The sequence below is a fragment of the Oryctolagus cuniculus genome, chromosome 2, assembly GCF_964237555.1.
Source record: "Oryctolagus cuniculus chromosome 2, mOryCun1.1, whole genome shotgun sequence".
Lineage (NCBI taxonomy): Eukaryota > Metazoa > Chordata > Mammalia > Lagomorpha > Leporidae > Oryctolagus > Oryctolagus cuniculus.
The window spans coordinates 115,471,624-115,494,437 of NC_091433.1; the positions used below are offsets into that span (position 1 = coordinate 115,471,624).

Sequence of the window (22,814 nt, forward strand, 5' to 3'; positions counted from 1 at the left end):
GTGAGAGAGAGCGAGCGAGCGAGCATGTGAGCCAGCCAGCCAGGACTCTAAAAGGCACTCTCCTATGTGGGATGCCTGTGTCTCACAGTGGTTTAGCTCACTGTGCTACCATGCTGGCCCCAACGTTGACATTTTTGAAGAATACAGTCTAGCTGCCCTTTTATTTTAAAAACAATAGAAGTTTCCTGTGTTTTTGCCCGATAGCTCTTTGTGATGAGATTCAGGTTGGAGGTTCTTGGCTGGAATGCTGTGGCCTCCCTCAGGCTATTACATTTATCACTCACTGATAATGTTAATTCTGGTCATCCAGTCAAGGTAGTGCCCCCAGATCTCCACTGAATAATTAATGTTTTGTTTTTTAATTTCTCATAACTAGTAAGCTCTCTGTAGAGAGACAGTTTAAGATCACACAAGAATCCTGCTCCTTATCGAAGCTTCCACCTAGATATAGAATTGTTGCCAATTTTTGTTTGATCTGGTCTTTAGTATGATGGTTTCTAAATGCAGATTTTTCCAACTCCATCCCCTCTTCCCCTATATATTATTTACTTTATTTGTTATTGGTATGCACTCATGAATTCCTTTATATTTAAAATTCAGTACTTAATTATCATCATGCTTAACTTGGCCCAGATGTGGCCACTGGCATGCCCTAATCATTTCTGAGCACATCTTTATTCTTTGGAATAATAATATGATAAAGGCTCATCTTGTACCTATCCTGTGTGTGCCCTGGAATCAGCTATTTTCTATAGGAGCCTTTGTTCTTTTTAATGGAATTAGATAAAATATGAGTGCTAGATTGAGTGCATTACTCCAGTAGCCACTGTATAAGCATACATGTGTAAACTTTAATATACCTGGTAAATATTTCCTGGAGGTACAATAAACAGTTTTTGAGAGTGTGATGATGTCTCAGTTTGTAGTCAGAACAGAAAGTAAAGTGCAGTGTTAAGAAATGGAAAGATTTTTGTTAGCAAACTTGCATTGCCAACATGGTCTTAGATTTTGTCATGCTAGGTTGAAGGCCAGTTAGGATTCCAGTGGTCAGAGTTGGTACAGGAAGGTGTTCCAGGGAGAATAAAATGACATTGAGGGTGACATAACTGAACATTAGTAGCGACATTAAATGTTGTGTTTAAATAACCGTGTCTGATTTCCACCCATGTAGAGAAAAGTGAAAGACAGGGATGAAAGGGTTGCTTGAGGTCATATTTAGAAGACTTTGAATGCCCTCTAAAGGATTGTGTGGCTCTTTAGGAATTGGGATCTTTCATAAGAGGCAATAGAGAGCTGTTCAAGGTTTTTAAGTAGTGTCCTAACAGGATTAACCCTGACTCTGAGAGATTAATCCAGAAGATAGGTAGAGCTCAGATTGGGGAAATTTCCAGTTAAGAACTGTAAGAGGCTATTATAATGGTTCAGACAGTAGCTAACAAGGATTTGAACTAAAATGCAGAAGAAAGAAATGAATTAGGGTTTTCAGCCTGTCTTCCAGAACCAGGGGGCTTGGGACAAAGGTAGGGGTAGGGAAGGGCATGTGAATTGAGCACCAAGTTAGAATTCTCAGTGACTTGGAGAGTGTTTAAGTAACTATACCCCAGCCCTTTAAAAAATTTGATTTATTTGAGAAGCAGAGAGGGAGACAGAGAATGAACATATGAACATGCTTTTTTTTTTTTTTTTTTAAGATTCGTTTATTTATTTGAAAGGCACTGTTACAGAGAGGCAGAGGGAGACAGAGAGAGAGGTCTTCTATCTGCTGGTTCACTTCCTAAATGGCCTCAATGGCCAGAGCTGGACCAATATGAAGCCAGGAGGCTGAGGCTTCTTCCGTGTCTCTCATATGGATGCAGGGGCCCAAGGACTTGGGCCATCTTCTTCTGCTTTCCCAGGCACATTAGCTACAAGCCGGATCAGAAGTGGTCAGCCGGGTCTTGAACCAACACCCATAAGGGATGCTGGAACTGCAGGTGGTGGCTTCGCCTGATATGCCACAGCACTATGAACACACGCTTTTATCTGCTGGTTCATTCTCCAAATGCTTGCAATGACCAGAGCCAAAGCTGGGACCCAGGAGCCAAGAACTCAGTCTGGGTCTTCCACCTGGGAGCAGGAACCCGGTTACTTTAACCGTCACCACTGCCTTCTAGGATCCACATTAGTAGGAAGCTGAAATTAGGGGCTGGAGCTGGATATCAAACCCAGGTACTGTGATGTAGGATGCAAGTGTCTTAACCACTGGGCTAAATGCCCACCCCTCAAATAAGTATCCCTTGAAAGAAAGCATGTGCTGCTTAAGGAATAAAAATTATGTAGAAACATTTTGTTGTTAAAAAGTTAAAGCCAACATTCACTTGAAGTTTTTTTTTTTCTTAGACTTTGTGAAAAGATTTATTTATTTAAAAGGCAGAGTTATAGAGAGTGAAAAGGACAGACAGATAGAGGATCTTCCATTGCTGGTCCACTCTCCAAATGGTCGCAACGGCCAGAGCTGGGCCAGACCAAAGCCAGGACCCAAGAGCTTCATGTGGGTCCCCAACATGGGTGCAGGGGCCACACACTTGGTACACCTGCTGCTGCTTTCCCAGGGACATTAGCAGGGAGCTGAAGCAGAAGTGGAGCAGCTCAAACTCAAATCAGTGCCCGTATGGGATGTCATGCATCACAGGCAGTGGCTTAACCCACTGTGCCATGTTGCTGGCCCCCATAAAGTTTTATTTTTTAACTTATATCCCTTTGATATTCCCCTTTCTTAAAGTTTTGATCCCAAATGATTGGAAAATAGTGTCATTAATTGAAGTGGATTCAATTACATATTTTTAAAATGCCAGAGGTCAGTGTCACAAAGACATGTACTAAAACTCTTAAAAAAAGATTTATTTATTTATCTATTTATTTGAAAGGCAGAGTTAACAGAGAGGCACAGGCAGAGAGAGAGAGGTCTTCCATTGACTGGTTCAATCCTCACATGTTTGCAATGGCCGGAGCTGAGCTAATCCAAAGCTAGGAACTAGGAGCTTCTTCTGGGTCCCCCATGCAGGTGCAGGGGCTCAAGAACTTGGGCCATCTTCTGCTACCTTCCCAGGCCATGGCAGAGAGCTGGATCAGAAGTGAAGCATCCAGGACTCGAACCAGCTCCCATATGGGATATCAGTACTGTAGGCAGTGGCTTTACCCACTACATCACAGCACCAACCCTGAAACTCTTTTAAGAAACACAATTTTCGAGAACAAAAATCCCTGGAGTAATCCTTGACTCATTTTCTAAAAATATATTTATTTGAAAGGCCGAGAGAGAAACAGATAACGTTTTCCCATCCCCTATTCACTCCAAATGCCCACAACATCTGGGGCTGGGCCAGGCCTACGCTGTGAATCCAGGTCTCTTACATGGGTGTCAGGAACCCAAGTTCTTGAGGCATCATCTTCTGTCGGAGGGTGTGCGTTAGCAAGAAGCTGGAGTCAGGATAGGAGCTGGGCTTGAACTATGCATTTCGACTGGGATGCTGACATTCCAAGCAGTGTTAACCGCCATGCCAAATGATACCTATCCCTGGGCTCCTTTTTTTTGTTCAGGCTGTGCAGGAAATGCTGTTGGCTTTACCGTCCATCAGGAAATGCTGTTGGCTTTACCGTCCATTTATATCCAAGACCTAAGCACCTCCAACACCTTCACAGTGCTGTCAGCTGCTCTCTCTGCCTTCCACTCTTGCTTCTCAGCCTGTTCACGTTCCTTGTGGTTCCTCGAAGGTGAAGGGTGTGCCTCCACCCAAGGGCCTTTGCACAGCGTGTTTCCCAGGCCTCAGCAGGGCTCTCCTAGTTAAGTCTTCACCGATGTGTTACTTTCCCACTGGGGACTCTGAGCTCTTCACTGACAACTCCCTCCTGAGCCACACACGTTTTCCAGTCCCCCTATAGCTTGTTGTTCTGCATGGCAGTTGTCACCTAACATACTGTGTACTTTATTTATTATATGATTTGGTTCCCAACACTAGGGTTTGACCTCCACAAGGGTAGTGGTTTTCATTGTCTGTTTTGTATACATGTCTATCCTAACCACAAGACTGTGCCTGGCACATAACCCGGCTGTCTATCAACATAGTTCAAAGAAGGAAGGATAACTGAGAACTTAAAGGAAGTCCCAAGGCTCTCAGCTCATAGCAGACTTGAAAAGGTAAATAAAAGAAGGGCTGGGAGACAGCATGAATTGACATCTCCAAGTCCGTGTGCCCGGGATTCAGATACCATCTATGACAGTAATTGGCCTAGATAAAATAGATCTAGAAAATACTACATATGAGTATTATCCATTTACTAAAAAGTCATATTGTATTTTCACTTTTTTTTTTTTTTTTTTTTTTTTTTTTTTTTTTTTTTGCCAGGCAGAGTTAGACAGTGAGAGAGAGACAGAGAGAAAGGTCTTCCTTCCATTGGCTCACTCCCCTATTGGCCGCCACGGCCGGCGCTGCACCAATCCAAAGCCAGGAGCCAGGTACTTCCTCCCGGTTTCCCTTGCGGGTGCAGGGACCCAAGCACTTGGGCCAACCTCCACTGCCCTCCCGGGCCATAGCAGAGAGCTGGACTGGAAGAGGAACAACTGGGACTAGTACCCGGCGGCTAGAACCTCAGGTGCCGGCGCTGCAGGCGGAGGATTAGCCAAGTGAGCCATGGTGCCGGCCTCACATATTGATAGCTATAAGAACTCTTATAATCTCTCCTTTTTAAAAATATACTCTTTTTTTTTTTTAAAGATTTTATTTAGGGGCCGGCATTAATTTACTTATTTGAGAGGCAGAGTTACAGACAGAGAGAGGGAGAGAAAGATCTTCCATCTGCTGGTTCACTCCCCAGATGGCCACAATGGCCAGGGCTGGGTGGCCAAAGCCAGGAACCAGGAGCCAGGAGCTTATTCCAGGTCTCCCATGTGGGTGCAGGGGCCAAGCACTTGGGCCATCCTCCACTGCTTTCCCAGGCCATAGCAGAGAGCTGGATTGGAAGAGGAGCAGCCAGGACAGGAACCTGCACCCGTATGGGATACCAGTGCCAGAGGTGGAGGCTTAGCATACTATGCCTCAGTGCTAACCCCTATTATCTCATCTTAACTCACTTGATTCCAGAACTCTCTTTTAGTCATTCACTGATCATCATGAGACCCTCTTGGCTCTTGGCAAAAAGGAATTTGAGGAAAACCATGTGCAGGCTCTGGAGGCCGTGGGCGATTCTTATAAATTACTGGAGGTTGACAGACTGCTGCTGCTTGTTGGGTTAAAGTCATGACTTTTTTAAAAGTTAGCTTCTGTTTCAGGTGTTTGGGAATAAGGTCATCATTCCTTCCCTGGATGGAGACCTCTTCCAGTGGGACCGAGACCGTGAGAGCATGGAAACTGTTCCTTTCACAGTTGAATCCCTTCTTGAATCTTCTTATAAATTTGGAGATGATGTGGTTTTGGTGGGAGGAAAGTCCCTCAGTACATACGGGCTCGGCGCATACAGTGGAAAGGTGAGTGAAAATGTCTTAAACTGTGCTGTTCCTAGCTGAGGTTTGTTACGATTTTCTCCTGAGGATATCCATTGTGTGATAAGAAGTGTGAAGGGGAAACTGGATTTATCTAAGATTAACAGAATAAACAGCCAAGCCGGGAACAAGAGAATTGATAAACATAGTCTACCTCGTGGTGGGTCCTCTGGCACAGCTTATTTTGCAGTCTTCATGATGTCTCTCAGGGTTGTCTATGTTAACTCATATTTTGGCAGATGAGGGACCCTCCAGAGGTTGATAATAATCCTGATGATAGAATAATTACTACTAGTCATTTATCTAGTTTGATCTTATAGTAAGATGACCCAAGAGAAGAATTTATATTCATTTTATAGATGAGAAAGCTGAGCCCTTCAAAAAGGTTCAGAAGCTTCCAAGGTCAGATTTGAGTTAGATCTGTCTGACAAGAAAATCCTACTGCTAACGACCTAGACGTTCATTAACTCTGAGGATATGATCACAGTAGACTCTGCTCCTAAGATTGGGTCTTGTGACATAAATCCATTATTATGAGTAATTAATTTAAAACAGCTCTTTAAATCTTTTTTTTTTTAACCCCTTAACATTTTTTTCTGAAAGGCAGGGGAAGAGACAAAGATTTTCCATTCTATTCGCTGATTTATACCTCCAAGTGGCCACAATGGCTGGGGCTGGCCAGGTGAAGCCGGGAACCCAGGATTCCACTTGAGTCTCCCACGTGGGTGGCAAGAGCCCAAGTGCTTGGGCCGTTTTCTGCTGCTTCCCAGGCATACATGCAGAGAGCTGGATCAGAAGTGTAGCGGCCAAGACTTGAACTGGCAGTCCTATATGATATGCTGGCATAGCAGGTGGCTACTTAACAATGCCTCTCAATGCCAGCCCCCATCCATGAACATTTTATGTGTGGATGTAGGATAAAAGAAGAAAGACTAGGACCTTCCGTTGCCCAGACGTGGGTTCTGTGTCTGGAATTTGGCCCATAGCACCTTCTTGCTACCACAGAGGCTTTCTGCCTTCCCCACCCACCTACATCTGCATTGCTGCAGGAGGCCATTTTTGAGCAAGTACTTCAGTCTTTGTTTACTTCCGTATTCCCACCTGTAAAACAATAGTTTTGAACACAGTCGTCTGGTTCTCTGGTTTGCTGTGCTGCTACAAAATGGTGGTGGTCCAGCTGGTATGTCCTTTTTATGCTGGTTTTAGTTCATAGCATACTAAGTGTCTTTTTTCTTTTAATGAAGATTTGAATGAGGCACTTTTAAACATAATAGCTATTAGAAAAGAATTCAAAATTTCAAAGCCCAATACTCTGTTTAAAAGCTCTGATTTTTTAAACTCACCCAGAATTTTATTAGTGGTATTGTTAGTAAGACATCTGATGATCCATTTATATTTTTTTAAAGATTTATTTATTTACTTGAAATGACGACAGAGAGAGAAAGGGAGAGACAGAGAAAGAGATCTTCCATCCGTTGGTTCTCTGCCCAAATGGCCACAATGGTTTTGGCTGGGCCAGGCTGAGGCCAGGAGCCAGGAACTCTATCTGGGTCTCCTATGGGCCATCATCTGTTGCGTTCCCAGGTGCATTAGCAGGGAGCTGGATCAGAAGCAGAGCAGCTAGAACTCAACCAGGGCTCCGATAGGGGATGCCAGCTTCGTAGGCAGCAGCTTAACCTGCTGTACCACAATGCAAGCCCCTGTTTCTTCTTGTATGTTTTATGGAAATCCCCAGAACAAGACTAACATTATCTAACTCTTTAGTCATTCCCTGCATTAAATATTTATTGCTACTTTTATGGTTCTGAATAGTTCATTTTATGACTTATTCCTGATACTTGTAGCTACTTGGGTGCTTCGGGCACGTGACCCTAATTTCTTTTTACTTTTAAAAATCATGGCAATTCTTCGCATGTCTCTGGCCTCCTGGGACCCGTGCCCTTCACTGACCCGATGTCTGTGTTTCAGGTGAGGTACATCTGTTCAGCTCTGGGCTGTCGCCGGTGGGACAGTGACGAGATGGAAGAGGAGGAGGACATCCTGCTTTTGCAGCGCACCCAGAAGACCGTTAGAGCTGTCGGGCCCCGCAGCGGCAATGAGAAGTGTGTATTCAGATAGCAACGCGTTGACGTTACTTACAGGTGTACCCGAGGGCGCAACGCACCACAGTGTTCTTTGGGGAGGTTTTATGAGCGGGTTTGTTGCCCTAAGAGCACACGGCTCTTTTAAGTGTCTTACTTTTTTTATATATATAAAGATTTATTTATTTATTTGAAAGGCAGAGAGTTACAGAGAGGCAGAGGCAGGAGAGAGAGGGGTCTTCCATCCACTGGTTTACTCCCCAAATGACCACAATGGCCAGAGCTGTGCTGATCCAAAGCCAGGAGCCAGGAGCTTCTTCTGGGTCTCCCACACGGGGGCAGGGGCCCAAGAACTTGGGCCATCTTCTGCTGCTTTCCCAGGCCACAGCAGAGAGCTGGATCGGAAATGGAGCAGCTGGGACTCAAACTGGCGCCCATATGGGATGCCAGCACTGCAGGCGGCGGCTTTACCACTCTATGCCACAGCGCCGGCCCCTCAGACAACTCTTAAGACAGTTAATGTGGTTGAACTTGGATTTATTTGACTGTGTAGCTCTGTGTAGTAGGTAGTTTCAGCATGATTTCTTTTTTCTTTTTTAAATTTTATTTAAGGCATACACATTTCATGTATTTTCTATATACAGATTCAGTAACATAGTGGAACTTCCCACCCTACCCTCCCTCCCATCCACACCCCCACCCTTCTTCTTCCTCCTTCTCCTATTCCCATTCTTAATTTTTATAAAGATCTATTTTTAGTTAACTTTATACTCATAAGATTAACCCTACACTAAGTAAAGAGTTCAACAAGTAGTATGAAGAAAAAAAAAAATAACACCATTCAACATTAGGGAAAAGGGCTGTAAATAATCATTGAATCTCAAAATATCAATTTTATTCCTATAGATTACCTTTAGGTACTCTATTAGTTACCACAGATCAGGGAAAACATGATATTTGTCTCTTTGGACAACATGATTTCTTTACTCCAATTTTAGAATAATCATTTTATCCTATTTTCTTAACCTATTAACATAACATTTATTTGGCCTAATATCTTATTTTCTTCCTTAAGTAATGAACCCCTTCTGTTATTTTTACACTGAAATATGTGATTTAAAGATGAGCTGATCCTGGATCACGTGCTTGATTTTTTTTAAACCTAATATTAAAGTTTTAAATGCCTGTGAGATAAAAATGACTTTAGACCCCACCTTTCTTACAAAAGTGAACCAGACTTTAGATTTTGTCCAGTCTGATGGAATATAATGCACTGTCCTTTCCTGAAAGCTGTGTTCTCAAACTCAGTTAAGAATGTATTTATTCTTCCTTCTTTACAAGAACTGTGGGTAGCCCTTTGCACCTGCTGACAACCCGGGCTTCTTTGTCTTGATGGGATTTTGTCTCCTTAAGTGTTTGAGTGCTCACAGGGAGCTCAGCCACCACAGGAGCAGAAGTACAACTAAGAGTGTTTAGTAACCAGAGTGGGAAGGGTATGGGTCCAAGATCTGTGCTCCTCAACTATTTTTTTTTTTTCTTAAATAGATGTTGAAATTCTTGGTGAGGTCATTTCACATGTAAGTTATAAGACATTATACCATCAATAGTTAAGTGACTGTTCTACTTATTAATTAGTAGAGAAAACATCATTACTGCCACTTTATGGGTAAGGACAGTGAGTAAGGGTAACTACTTATCACATCTCGGTCATTTAAGAGGCAAGACAGACTACATGCTACCTCATCTTACGGTGACTTTGATGTTTTGAGAAAACCACTCAATTTAGAAGTGCAAATAGATGTTAATTTTTGGAAAAAAAAAAAAATCTGTCCCAAAGCTGTTGTCAGTCCGGGATTCTGAGACCCTTTCTAAGGGTCAGGGCAAAGCTGTGGGTTGGGGGCCCTCTTGTGGCGCAAATCAGCAAAGCACGCCTTTCCGAGAGATTACTATGTGGAGTTGTGCTTACTCCCATCATCAAATTTTAATTTGCTCCTTCAGTCTAGAAGAGTTGTGTAGCATTTGGTCCCTTTCTTCAAACGTAAATTTCTAAAACACACCTTTGTGAATTTAAGGTGGAATTTCAGTGTTGGCCACTTTGAACTTCGGTATATTCCAGACATGGAAACTAGAGCCGGATTTATTGAAAGCACCTTTAAGCCCAGAGGGAACAAAGAAGAGTCTAAAATTATTTCAGATGTGGAAGAACAGGAAGCTGCCACGATGGACGCGGTGATAAAGGTCTCGGTGGCCGACTGGAAGGTCATGGCGTTCAGCAAGAAGGGAGGGCACCTGGAGTGGGAGTACCAGGTACTGCAGCCACTGAGGATCTGTGCGCGTGTCTCTGCCTCTGCTTTGACCACACCTGCCGTGCGGGCAGAAACACCTGCCGTTCTTTACGCTTGACGAAATGTGTGGTTTTAATGGCATCTGAGGAGCTGAAAGTGCGTAAATACTGCTTGAGTTATTGAAACTCTTCCTTCCGCTTTTGTTTAGTTTTGCACTCCAATTGCATCTGCCTGGTTGGTTAAGGACGGGAAAGTCATTCCCATCAGTCTCTTTGATGACACAAGTTACACGTCGAATGAGGACGCTCTGGAAGAGGAGGAAGACATTGTGGAAGCTGCCCGCGGAGCCACAGAGAACAGCGTGTACTTGGGTGAGACAAGCCTCTTGTCTAGTGATGCTACCCACTGGCATCTATGTGGTATTCCTGCACTTTTTAAATATTTATTTATTTACTTATTTATTTGAAAAGTGAGAGAAACACAGAGAGAGAGAGAGAGAGATCTTTCATTTGCTAGTTCACTCCCCAGTTGGCTGCAAGAGCCAGGATTGGGGCAAGCTGAAGCGAGAAGCCTAGAACTCCAACCAGGTCTCCCATGTGAGTGGCAGGGTTCCAAGCACTCGGACCATCTTCTGCTGCTTTCCCAGGCACGTTGGCAGAGTCAGATCAGAAGCAGAGCAGCCAGTACTTCAACCAGTACTCGTATGGGCTGCCGCAATGCCACCATGATGCCAACCCTGTGTTCTTACATTGTTCCCAGTTCAGAAGCCCCTATAGTAGCTTTAATTCCTAAATATATTCTATGATTTAGATTTTCCTGAAGGTTTGTATCTTGGTTTCCATTCCTGCTAATTTTTCATTTGTCCAATTCTGAATCTTTTAATAGCTGTAGTATATTCTTTTTATCTGAGACCTTTTTTAAAAAAAAAAGATTTATTTATTTATTTGAAAGTTAGAGTTACACAGAGAGAGGAGAGGCAGAGAGAGAGGTCTTCCATCTGCTGGTTCACTCCCCAATTGGCCGCAAGAGCCAGAGCTACGCCTATCCAAAGCCAGGAGCCAGGAGCTTCTTCCGGGTCTCCCATGTGGGTACAGGGGCCCAAGGACTTGGGCCATCTACTACTGCTTTCCCAGGCCATAGCAGAGAGTTGGATTGGAAGTGGAGCAGCCAGGACCCCAACCAGCACCCATATGGGATGCCGGCACTTCAGGTCAGGGCGTTAACCCACCGCACGACAGCACTGGCTGCAGTATCTGAGACCTTTATTAAATGGATTAGAAGTGTTTTCATTGTACAGCATGATGTAAAATTATAAAGGTACTTAAAAAACTTCATGGAGGGGCTGGCATTGTGGCATAGTGGGTACAGCTGCCGCCTTCAATGCCAGCATCGTATATAGGTGCAGATTTGTGTCCCTGCTGTTCCACTTCCGATCCAGTTCCCTGCTGTTGGCCTGGGAAAACAGTGGAAGATAGCCCAAGTGTTTGGGCCCCTTCCACCGACATGGGAGACCTGGAAGAAGCTCCTGGCTCCTGGCTTTGGCCTGGCCCTGGCCTGGCCCAGCCCTGGCCATTGCAGCCAATTGTGGAGAAACCAGCAGGTGGAAGATCCTCCTCTTTCTCCCTCTCTCTCTGTAACTCTGACTTTCAAAATAAATAGATTAATTAAAAAAAAAAAAACTTCATTGAGATGGAATTGAAAGGTACATTTATTTTGATGCATAAAATTTTGAAATTCATGAACACTAAATTTCTTCAGAAACTTTAATAAAAATGTGTATTATATAAAAACTGCATGTATTTCACAAGTTTCTTGCACCAGAAGACATTTACCTTTTAACCTCGTGTATTTATCTCTAACGTCTACAACTTTCTACATGTGTGTTTGTATTCACATTTTTATCAGTTTGTTTAAAGATTAGGATTTGGGGGCGGGTTTTGTGGTGCAGCAGGTCAGGCGTGTGCTTGCCAGGATGCTGACTCCCATATCAGAGGACTAATGTGAGCCCCAGCTGCTCCGCTTCCCATGCAGTTTCCGGTTACAGCACCTGGGAAGGCAGCAGAGGATGACCTAATTATTTAAGCCCATGCCAGTCATGTGGGAAACCAGGATGGAGTTCCTGGCTCCTGGCTTCAGTCAGACCCAGACCTGACTGTTGCAGCCATATAGGGAGTGAACCAGCAGATAGAAGATCTCTCTATCACCCTACATTTCAGATAAATAAATCTTTTTTTAAAAAAAAGAACAACAGATAAAGGTTTTGTTGCGGGGGCAGAGGCTTTTTCTTTACACCTTACAAGCAATCTGAAAAACAAAAGCAAAATTCTGGTGTGCTTCTAAGTAATTGAAAGCCTTTAATACAATAAATCTTGAAAACTCTTGAATCTAATTTAAATCCTTTTGGTCATCACAGCCTCACAAAACTCTGTAAGTTCTATCAGTGTGCTACCCACCCCTTAATCTCAATGAAGTACAAGAATTTGATAGAATAACGTAGCACACATGTATCATGATAGCATTGGAATTGTTAGCAGTAATGCTGGACTTAATAAGCTTTTATGGCAAACTTTTGTTGAATAATCACCGAGTCGTATTTGAGTACTGTGGGAATGTTCACTTAAAAGAGCTATGTAGTAGCTGGCGCCGCGGCTCACTAGGCTAATCCTCCGCCTGTGGTGCCAGTACCCCGGGTTCTAGTCCCGGTCGGGGCGCTTGATTCTGTCCTGGTTGCTCCTCTTCCAGTCCAGCTCTCTGCTGTGGCCCAGGAGTGCAGTGGAGTTTGGCCCAAGTGTTTGGGCCCTGCACCTGCGTGGGAGACCAGGAGGAAGCACCTGGCTCCTGGCTTCAGATTGGTGCAGCATGCTGGCTGTAGTGGCCATTTGGGGGATGAACCAATGGAAAGAAGACCTTTCTCTCTGTTTGTCTCTCTCACTGTCTAACTCTGCCTGTCGAAAACAAAAACAAAAATAAATAAATAAAAGAGCTATGTAGTACACAAAGAAATAACTGGAATTAATCTAAATTTATTCAATGAAAATGAAAGGTTTTTGAAAAATTCATTGTGTCATTGACAATGTCCTGTTCTATCCAGGAATGTATAGAGGCCAGCTATATTTACAGTCATCAGTCAGAATTTCAGAGAAGTTTCCTACAAGTCCCAAAGCCTTGGAATCTGTCAATAATGAAAATGCAATTATTCCTTTGCCAACAATCAAGTGGAAGCCTTTAATTCGTAAGTGAATTATAAACTTTTATAGATAGTTTGGAATATTGCAAAGATTCAAGTTGTTTTATGCTTTATGTTTTACTGGGAAATGGTGAAGTTCCTTCAAGTGTTGATAATGAATTTTAGTTATAATTTAGAGCAGGTTTTCCTGGAAGTGGCAGTTGCTTCTATAGAAAAAAAAAAGTCAGTAAAATATTTCTCTGTACAATTTGGAAAAACTCTTAACCATGTCAAAGTAACATTTATCCCTTAACATTTATACTTGGAATATTTAGGTAAACTTATCTGGCTGTCACTTCGTATTCTTTGAGACACATAAACAGAGTGAATTTACCTACTTCTTTAATTATGTTTCTATACTTTGGTTTTTAATTCACATCACATCATGTTTTGATTTCTTGTTTAAGTGAGTCATCTTCTCTATAAAACTGTGTACTTTTCAAGGGCCAGAACCGTGGTTCGTTTGTTTAACATGCGTGTCTGAACTGAACTGTGGTTGAGTATTGGTTTACTCAGTGAATGAGCACATATCTTTTCACTGAAGTCTTGACAGTTACGATTCTGTCGTTTTCCTTTTAGATTCTCCTTCTAGAACACCCGTCTTGGTAGGATCTGATGAATTTGACAAATGTCTTAGTAATGATAAGTTTTCTCATGAAGAGTACAGCAATGGTGCCCTTTCAATTTTGCAGTATCCATATGGTAAGTGTGAATTCTCCTGGACGGAAAATATTGTTAAACTTACTAATTTAAAATTACTGGAATTCAGATGAAGCAATATTGATTGGGGTGCAGAAAGCAAAATATCTTGAGAGGCAATATTGTGAGTGGTGGCTGAGCATACAAGCTGCAAAGTCAGCTTGCAAGGGTCCAGATCCCAGTTTTGCCGTGTTCTACATGGGTGGACACACCTAATGTCCCTGTATCTCAGGGTCTTTATCTGTAAAACGAGGATGATAATCCTAATATCTGGTCGTTGTGAGGTTGTGAGGTCTGACTGAGATAATGCACGTATAGATGTGTCTGCCTGGCACAGAGTGTCAGAAGACATTAGTTCTTGTATCAGCTCTCATTTAATTGTCAGCCTATATGACAATTACAGCCTGCAACAATGGCCTGTATAATGAAGAAAACAAATGTTTCCCATAGAGCTACATGAAAGTTATGTAAACCTGGTTGTGTTCATTTTGTTCTCAGACAAGGGAGCTTAGTGCAGATGTCAAGAGTAGATAAAATTTGGCATGAATGGCACTCTTGTGGGAAGTGGGTTTTGGCCTGTTGTGTAAAATGCCCACTGGGACACCTGCATGCCACATCAGAGTGCCTGGGCTCCATGTCTGCTCAAGCTCCTGCTCCAGCTTCCTGCTAATGCAGACCCTGGGAGGCAGTAGTGATGGCTCAAATAATTAGGTTCCTGCCGCCTCGTGGGGACCGGGAGATTGGTTCCCACCTTCAGCCTGGCCTCCCACTGAGCACTGCCGGCATTCAGGGAGCGGGAGCACTCTTTCTCTGTGGTATGTCTCAGTCTTTTTGTCTCCCTCTGAAATTTTATAAATTAAAAAAATTTCTGTTTAGTAAGCAGCCTTTTTTTTTTTTTTAAAGATTTATTTATCTGAGAGGCAGAGTTAGAGAGAGAGACAGAGAGACAGATCTTCCATCTGTGGTTCACTCCTCAGATGGTCACAATGTCTGAGAGTGAGGCTGGACCAAAACAAGGAGCCAGGAGCTTCATCAGGGTCACCCATGTAGGTGGCAGGGACCCAAGGACTTGAGCCATCTTCAGCTTAGCTGCAGTTTTTAAAAGTTAGATATATTCATATGTAAAACTCTTTTGAATAGGTAGGTTTTTTAAAAGTCCTCAAATCTGCATCAAACAGAAGCATAGATTCCTTACTAGTTACCTTCCATGCTAGATCCAGAAAATTATTGTGTACTTTAAATTTGTCAGAAAAAAAAAATGAGAAGGCTTTAAGTTAGAAACAGCAGGCTTTATCTGATATGGATCAAAAGAGGAGATGCTTAGCTTAGCAGCTGAGATACCTGTCTCCCACATCAAAGTGCCTCGGTTCAATTCCTGGCTCTGGTCATTGGCTCCCACTTCCTTCTAATGCAGACCCTGGGAGGCAGTGGTGATGGCTCAAGTAGTTGGGTTCCTGCTACCTATGTAGGAGACCTGGATTAGGTTCCTAGCTCCTGGGGCCACCATTGTTTCTTAGAGAGTAAAGCCACCATCTGCAATGCCAGTATCCCACATAGGCACCAGTTCGTCCCAGCTGCTCCACTTCTGATTCAGCTCCCTGCTAATGGTCTGGGAAAAGCAGCAGAAGATGGCCCTAGTGCTTGGGCCCTTGCCACCCATGTGGGAGATTCGTATGAAGCTCCTGGCTGCTAGCTTCAGCCTGGCCCGGCCCCAACCACTGCAGCCATCTGGGGGTGAACCAGGATGGAAAAGCTCTCTCTCTCTCTCTCTGTACCTCTTATCTTTAAATAAGTAAATCTTAAGGAAAAAAAAAAGTTCTCAGCTACTGGCTCTGCCCTGCCACCCCCAGCTATTGTAGACTTTTGGGCTTTTGGAGCAGATGGGAGCTCTCTCTTTTTCTCTGTTTTTCTGTGTCACTGCCTCGCAAATAAGTAATAATAGTTTTTTTTTTAAGACAAGAGAATTGAGTAGTCTACCCATGTAGTGCAAAATAGGAGGCAAACTTATTCTGATAGCCAGAAATGAACCAGAGAGCAAGAGTAGAATACTTTCCTCTCAGCTTGAAGAGTGACTGAGTGGTGGTAAAATCTGGTATTTGAGTGACACCAAGTGAAAGAAGACCTTACAGTATCTTGAAGGAAGATTGAGTACTAAATCTTGTATTTGAAGTCTTGAGTTACTAGTGGTAATGAATGGGGTGGCCTTGAAGGTTTCTTTTCTAGCCTTATTACTTAGGGAATAAAGGAAAAGATCTCTACGTAATGAAAAAGAAAAAACAAGGGGCCACTGTAGTGGTGTAGCGAGTTAAGCTGCTGCCTCCAACCCCGGCATCCAATGCAAGCACCACTTGGAATCCCGGCTGCTCCACTTCCAAACCAGCTCCCTGGTACTGGGTCTGGGAAAGCAGCAGAGGATGACCGGATGCTTGGGACCCTGCCACCCATGTGGGAGACGCAGGTGGAGTTCCGTTGTGGCCATCTGGGGAGTGAACCAGTGGATGAAAGATCTCTGTCTCACCATCTCTCTCTGTTACTCTGCCTTTCAAGTAAATAAATAAATAAATCTTTTTTAAAACAGAAAGAAAAAGAGAAAATAAGGCAGAGGAAGATATTTGAAATGAGATAAGGAGATGAAACTTTTTTGACAAGGACTTAATGTTGTAAGTCATAGGAAAATAGTTTTGAACAGTTGAAGGTATTTTGATTTACTTTTTTAAAGAAAACACCCTTGTCATGTTTGTCTTTGAAGATAATGGCTACTATCTGCCGTATTACAAGAGGGAAAGGAACAAACGGAGCACCCAGATCACAGTCAGGTTCCTGGACAACCCCAGCTACAGCAAGAACATCCGCAGAAAGGACCCCGTCCTCCTCTTACACTGGTGGAAGGAAATCCTGGGGACGATTGTGTTTTGTATCGTAGCAACAACCTTTATTGTGCGCCGACTTTTCCATCCTCATCCTCACAGAGTAAGGCACTGCTGAGACCCTCAGATACTTCAGAGTGTTGAAAGTATGGCACACTATGGAGGGGTGGGGTGGGGAGGAGGGTACGTGCACGCCAGCCTTGCCATAAAATCACTGTTGCTTTTGCAGACAGCTGTCGCTAACTGATAGGGATCCTTCTGCGAAATGCATCATTAGGTGACTCGGTCATTGTGCAAACATCATAGAGGGCACTTACTCAAGCCTTCCTGCTGTAGTCCACTACACACCTAAGCTATGTGGTATAAGCAACTGCTCCAAGGCCACAACCCGTACAGCATGTCACTGTACTGAACCGGGTAGGCAGTGTAACACAGCGCTAAGTATTTGTGTCGACATAGCAGATGTACAGCCAACATGCTGCGTGACAGGGGTCTTTCAGCTGCATTGTAACCTTGGGCCACTGCAGTGTATGTAGCGTGTGTGTGTCTGTGGCCAGCCACATTTGTGGTACCCAACCCCACTCTCACTGCCACTCCTTCACTCCCCGTTCGCTCAACCCATCCCACCAAAGCTGATCTTGCTGAAGTTTTTGGTGATCTCTTTGTTGAATGTGAAGGACACGTTCCAGTCCTTACCTAACCAAACCTCTCCAACCTGACGCCACTGAACAGCCCCCTTTCACCATTCTAGCTGGCTTCCTGGACACCGTGCTGTCCTGGTGTGATGTGGTGTGGGTGCCTCAGGCCTCACCTTCCTCCTCTTCTCCTGGTAACATCCGTGTTCCTCAGGGCTGTCTTCTGCTCATTCCCCAAACCCTCCTCGACCAGCCCCCCTACTTGCCCAGCTCCAGTGGTTTCCAGATCTGCTTCTCTGGAGCACCTCCCTGGTGGGTGCGACACAGATGCCTCAGATGAGCCATGGCTCAGACTGCACTCAGTTCTGCCCCTCTTCTGCCCCCAGCTTGTTCTGGTGCAGTCACCAAGCACTGTCAAACTCTTCCCTCTGAATGTCATTAAATTTGCCACCTTCCCCATCTCCCAGTTTCCTTCGCATCTCTCTTGAATTGCTAAAGCAGCCTCTAACCCTGCGGCCATTGCACCTGCACACCCTGACTCTCTGGCTGCATTTCATGACTTAAAACCTCAGACAGCTGACTCCTTGTTGTTGGGATAAAGTCCGGTCTTCTTAGAGCATCCGAGGTTCTGAATGAGTTGCACCCTGCCTTACCGTTACTCTCCCTTCACTGTCACCCGGCCCCTGCTCCCCAGCCCCAGGCCCGGTCACCGTGCAGAGCTGCTTTCAGCCCTCCTGTGAGCACGCTGTCCCTTGGACCTGGCCTCTGAAACTGTTCCCTGCCTCCCGTCCATTCCCTCTCACGTGATGGGTCACCATGTCCTCTGGGACGTCTTCCTTAACTCCTAATTCCGGGTCAGTTCTCTGCTGTGCCTTAGAACACCGTGGACTCCCCGTACAGAAGGATTTAACGGTGATTCCTAATTTTGCCCCCTGCCACTGGACTGTGCATTCTTCAGGACAAGAACCCAGTCCACCTTGTTTACTACCATGTCCCTGTCCTCTCCTAAGTGCCTGGCGTGTAATCAGCGCTCAGAAAAGATTTATTGAAAGAATCAGTGATGAAACAGATAAATCTCAGTGCCTCCTGTGTCCATATTAACCATTCATGTCCCCTGGAAAATATTTTAGGAGATGTTAGTAATGAGACATTGCCAAATTCAATTTCCTGTTGTTGGACGCATTTTTAAAGCATCTACAGAGTTGGCTGGGAAAGAGATACCTCTGGTCGTGCCTGGAAGCTGGCACTCCTGCTTACTTGCATGTACTGTCTTTTGTTTATGTGTAGGGGTGTATTATGCTCACACTCTGCCTGTAACATACTCACAGCACAAAGAAACAAAACCTTGGTAGAGACTGGGGGGAGTGGCAGTGGGAAGGTAAAGTTTTTCTCCTTAATAAGGAGAAATGCTACATTTTGTGCTTTTTTAACTTTTATTTTTCCTGATGCTATTTATTTTCCACTGTTATTTCAGTTCAGCTTTATACTGGTAATAATTTTATTTTCTACTCTGTCAGCAAAGGAAGGAATCCGAAACTCAGTGTCAGACAGAAAATAAATATGATGCTGTAAGTGGTGAAACCAATGACAGCACCTGGAGTGACCTGAAAAGCTCTGGATATGTGTCGCGGTAAGAGTCTTATGATGCACTCTGTGTGCCATCCCCTCTGCTGGCAGCCATTCGAGTCAGAGAGAAAGTGACCCCTAAGGTCTTGCTTAAATGTCTTTTTCTTTTGTATGTGTGAGTATCTATATAAAATATAGACTTAACCCTCAAGTAACTTAAACTTATTAAAGTGCCACGTACTCCAAGAGGGACAAGGAGAGACTTTTATAGGAGTTTAGAAGTCAAATCACCAACTTCAGTTTTTATTTGAGTGACTTCATTATTTAGGGTCTGACATGTACTGGATTGGCATTAATAGTACCAAATAACATTTGTTATGTTTATTACAGTATTATGTGTCTCCATATTTTTCATAATCCTTACTACTTATTTCAGCTTTTATTCTGTCTGGAACAGGAACTAGAAATGGTAGGAAAATACCGATTAAAGACCAATAATTTGGGGTGGGAGCACATCATGCAACACCAACATACCTTATGGGTGGCAATTCAAGTCCCAGCTGCCTCACTTCCAATTTAGCTCCCTACTAATGCATCTGGGAAAGCAGTGAGAGATGGCCTAAATCTTTTTAAAAAAAGATATATTTTTTAAAAGCAGCAGAGGGAGATGGGTTAGCTAAAAGTAGGCATTTCAAATAATTTGAAAGTAAAATAAAAGTAGCGAAGCCCTTAGCAATCTGTCGAGTATAAAATGTTCCCTTTGACACTTTGTGGTGCAAGCAATGGTGTCATGGTTCATTTTTCACATCACAGGGATTATCACTACTTTCCTCCTTGCCTCAATAGTGTACCCCATCACTCTAGTGATATGGGACAAGAGGAGACTTTACTGAGTAATGTCTAGGGTACTGGTTTGGTGACAGAGGAGATGGAAAGTAATAGATGTATTATGTGTTAGAACTCTGTAGTGAGGTAGGCTCAACAGGAGATACACACAGGTACTTCAGAAAGTTCATGGAAGATGGAATTAAAAGATAATACATAGCATGGTCGTCAAAAAACTCATGGAAAATGTGTATTTAGGGAAAAAACTATACGTGAAATTAAAAAATTTTTGTACCAAATAAACTTATCCTTCCCCCACCCCCTGCTTTTTTTTTCCCCCCCATTTTATTTGAGGGACATCCAGATTCATCTTCTATTTGCTGGTTCACTCCCAAATGCCTGCAATAGCCAAGGCTGGACCAGGCTAAAGCCAGGAGTCCAGAACTCAGCCTGAGTCTCTCACGTGGGTGGCAGGGAGCCAAGTCCTGGGCCATCATCGGCTGCCTCCCAGGAGCATTATCAGAAAGCTGGGCTAGAAGCAGAGGAGCTGGGCTCAAACCAGGCTCTCTGATTTGAGATTGGAGTGTCCCAAGTGCTGGCTTAACCTGCCTACCCCATGGGTCCACTTTTAATGGTTACCATTACTTTTTTTCCTTTGATTTACAGCACTAATTCCTTTTTTAAAAAAGCATTCTTTCTCCTGTAATCCACATCCACAAATATGTTCATAACAAATTAAGGAAGAAATGCTCAGGACAGCTGCAGACCTCGTTTCTGTAACTGGCTGGCCATGTGCTTGTAGCTGGTAGTCACAGCCACCTTCTTCCATGCCCACCCCATGTTCCCTCCGCATTCACCCTGCACCTCTGCTGTTGTTCTTCACCTAATGGGGTGACTCAAATCAACCCTGAAGGGTCTGGGCTGTTAGTAGTCCTGCCTGGATTGGGTGTTGTGGTCGTCCAGTGACCTTAATCTCAGGCATGGTAGTACTAAGAGGCCCTCTGAGGAATTCCTGTCTGCCACGTACACTCCTCCTTACTTTCATTGTGGAACAGCAGCAGCAGTCCAGTTTCCCCTCGACAGTCAGGCTGCATCATCCCGGCCTACACACAGAATCCACGCTCTCTGCCAGTGGATTCAGAGGCACTGGGTGGCAGTGCTAACTTCCAGTTCAATGGAAATTATCCCGTCTCCTGGTGGAAATATTCCTCTCTGGAACTAAGAGCTCCAGGCCAACAGTGTGTAAGGTGGGGGAACAAGAAACAAACGTTTTGCATGTGGGTCCGAGGGATAATGGTGAGTGGTGGCACTCCCGTTCCCAACCCTTGTTTCCTAGACCCGTGATTCCTGGCTGTGGGAGAAGCAGCACCATGTACTGGTTGCTGACGGGGGCATACACAGCCTCCTGGAGAACCTCGCCCCAGCCCTGTAGGTATTGCCACCCTAGCCGGTGCTGCATCTGATTCCTCCGAAGGCCAACCCTCCATTGTGTCAGTCCAGCTGCTTTAGGATGGTGGGGGATGGGTAAAATGCCCTTGAATTCCTGCCAATGAAGAGCAGTTACTAGGTGCCTAACGAACGGTAAGGGGTGCTTTAATATGCTTGTTAAGGAAGATGCTGGCTGATAGACCAGTGCGCAGTGAGAGGGGAAGCAAGGGACCCAGCAGCTCCCTGGCAGCAGTCCCCTGCTGAAGCCGTTTATTGCCCACTCAGCACTGACCGTGAACAGGAGTAGTTCAGGCTTTGGGAGAAGTCAAGCTTGGCCTTAAAGTCTGTAGGGAAAGGGATGCTCAGTAAAACACAAGCGTAGAAGGAAGAGCAGCCGTGACCTAAGAGACTAAATCTGGCTGTGATGATTCAGGAGGGCCTCATAAATGAGGTCATGTTGGAATTGAATCATAAGTTTTAAGAGTTAGACAGGCAGCAGTGGGATGGGAGGAGTGGGGTTTCTTAAAGTGTCAAAGATGCAGTTGCAAGGCTGCTGCCAGAGAATTAGAAAGATGATTCTATTTCTAGGGCCTAAGATCATGGAAGATGCTGCTTCTTTTTTTATATATAAAATGTACCCATTTTTCTTTTTTTTTTTTTAAGATTTACTTATTTATTTGAAAGAGTTACAGAGAGAGAGAAGGAGGGGCAGGGAGAGAGAGAGAGGTCTTCCATCTGCTGTTTTACCCCCTCAATTGACTGCAATGGCCAGAGCTGCACCGATCTAAAATCAGGAGCCAGGAGCTTCTTCCAGGTCTCCCACAGGGTGCAGATGCCCAAGGACTTGGGCCATCTACCACTGCTTTCCCAGGCCATACCAAAGAGCTAGATCAGAAGTGGAGCAGCTGGGACTTGAACCAGCACCCATATGGGATGCCTTCACTGCAGGTGGCAGTTTTACCTGCTACACCACAACGCCGGCCCCCTCATTTTTTCTTAATAAATGAAAATAATTCAGTCGGCCCTCAAGGAATAGAAAGTTAACTTTATGGCTTTTGCCTCTGGGGAGATGGATTTATAGGCTGTACCTTGACTAGCTATTCTGAGGAATGCAGATTATCCCTGTTTATTCTCTGACAGTAATTGGTCTGTGGAGGGTGGAGAGCTATTGCCTCTCCTCCTAGCTCCATGCTTTAACCAGTTGAGACAACTCCTAAATTAGCGGGAATGTGTAAGCCATAAGGCAATAACCTTTATAAGAGACATCAAAGACTGGGTAATTCAACTCTCCCACATGGCTAGAATGATCTCCACCTCATACACGCACTCATGATTTAATTCATGAGGTTATCCAACTGACAGCTGTTAGAACTTCCTTTTGCCAGGTGGTACCTGCAGATACAAAGGGAAATAAGCATGCCCTCCTCCTCCGTGGTGCCTTGTACAGCTGTGGAGGGACAAGCCAGCTGCATGCAGACAGCTGCCGACTGTTGAGATGCAGTCTAAAGAGTCCCACGTATGGTGTGCACAGTGCTGGGGAACAGAAGACACAGGGCTAGGAAAGCTTCCCAGAGGTGGGGAGTGGAGCAGAAGGAAGAAGCGTGGGGTTCACCAAGTGCAAAGAAGGCCCTCCCTGTACAGCCAATAGCAGAAGCCAAAAAAACCAAAGTTGTGAGCGAGCAGG

General features: G+C 44.3%; 1 protein-coding gene across 1 annotated transcript in view; it reads left to right on the top strand.

Moving 5' to 3' along the window:
- The window catches only part of EIF2AK3 (eukaryotic translation initiation factor 2 alpha kinase 3), a 77,951-nt gene that overhangs the window by 32,911 nt on the left and 22,226 nt on the right, over positions 1-22,814 (top strand). The window contains exons 3-10 of the mRNA XM_017340230.3: positions 5,309-5,503; positions 7,487-7,620; positions 9,672-9,906; positions 10,093-10,255; positions 12,976-13,116; positions 13,690-13,812; positions 16,559-16,779; positions 18,829-18,941. Coding sequence (XP_017195719.3) covers positions 5,309-5,503; positions 7,487-7,620; positions 9,672-9,906; positions 10,093-10,255; positions 12,976-13,116; positions 13,690-13,812; positions 16,559-16,779; positions 18,829-18,941 — 1,325 coding nt within the window. The remainder of the gene's footprint in view (positions 1-5,308; positions 5,504-7,486; positions 7,621-9,671; positions 9,907-10,092; positions 10,256-12,975; positions 13,117-13,689; positions 13,813-16,558; positions 16,780-18,828; positions 18,942-22,814) is intronic.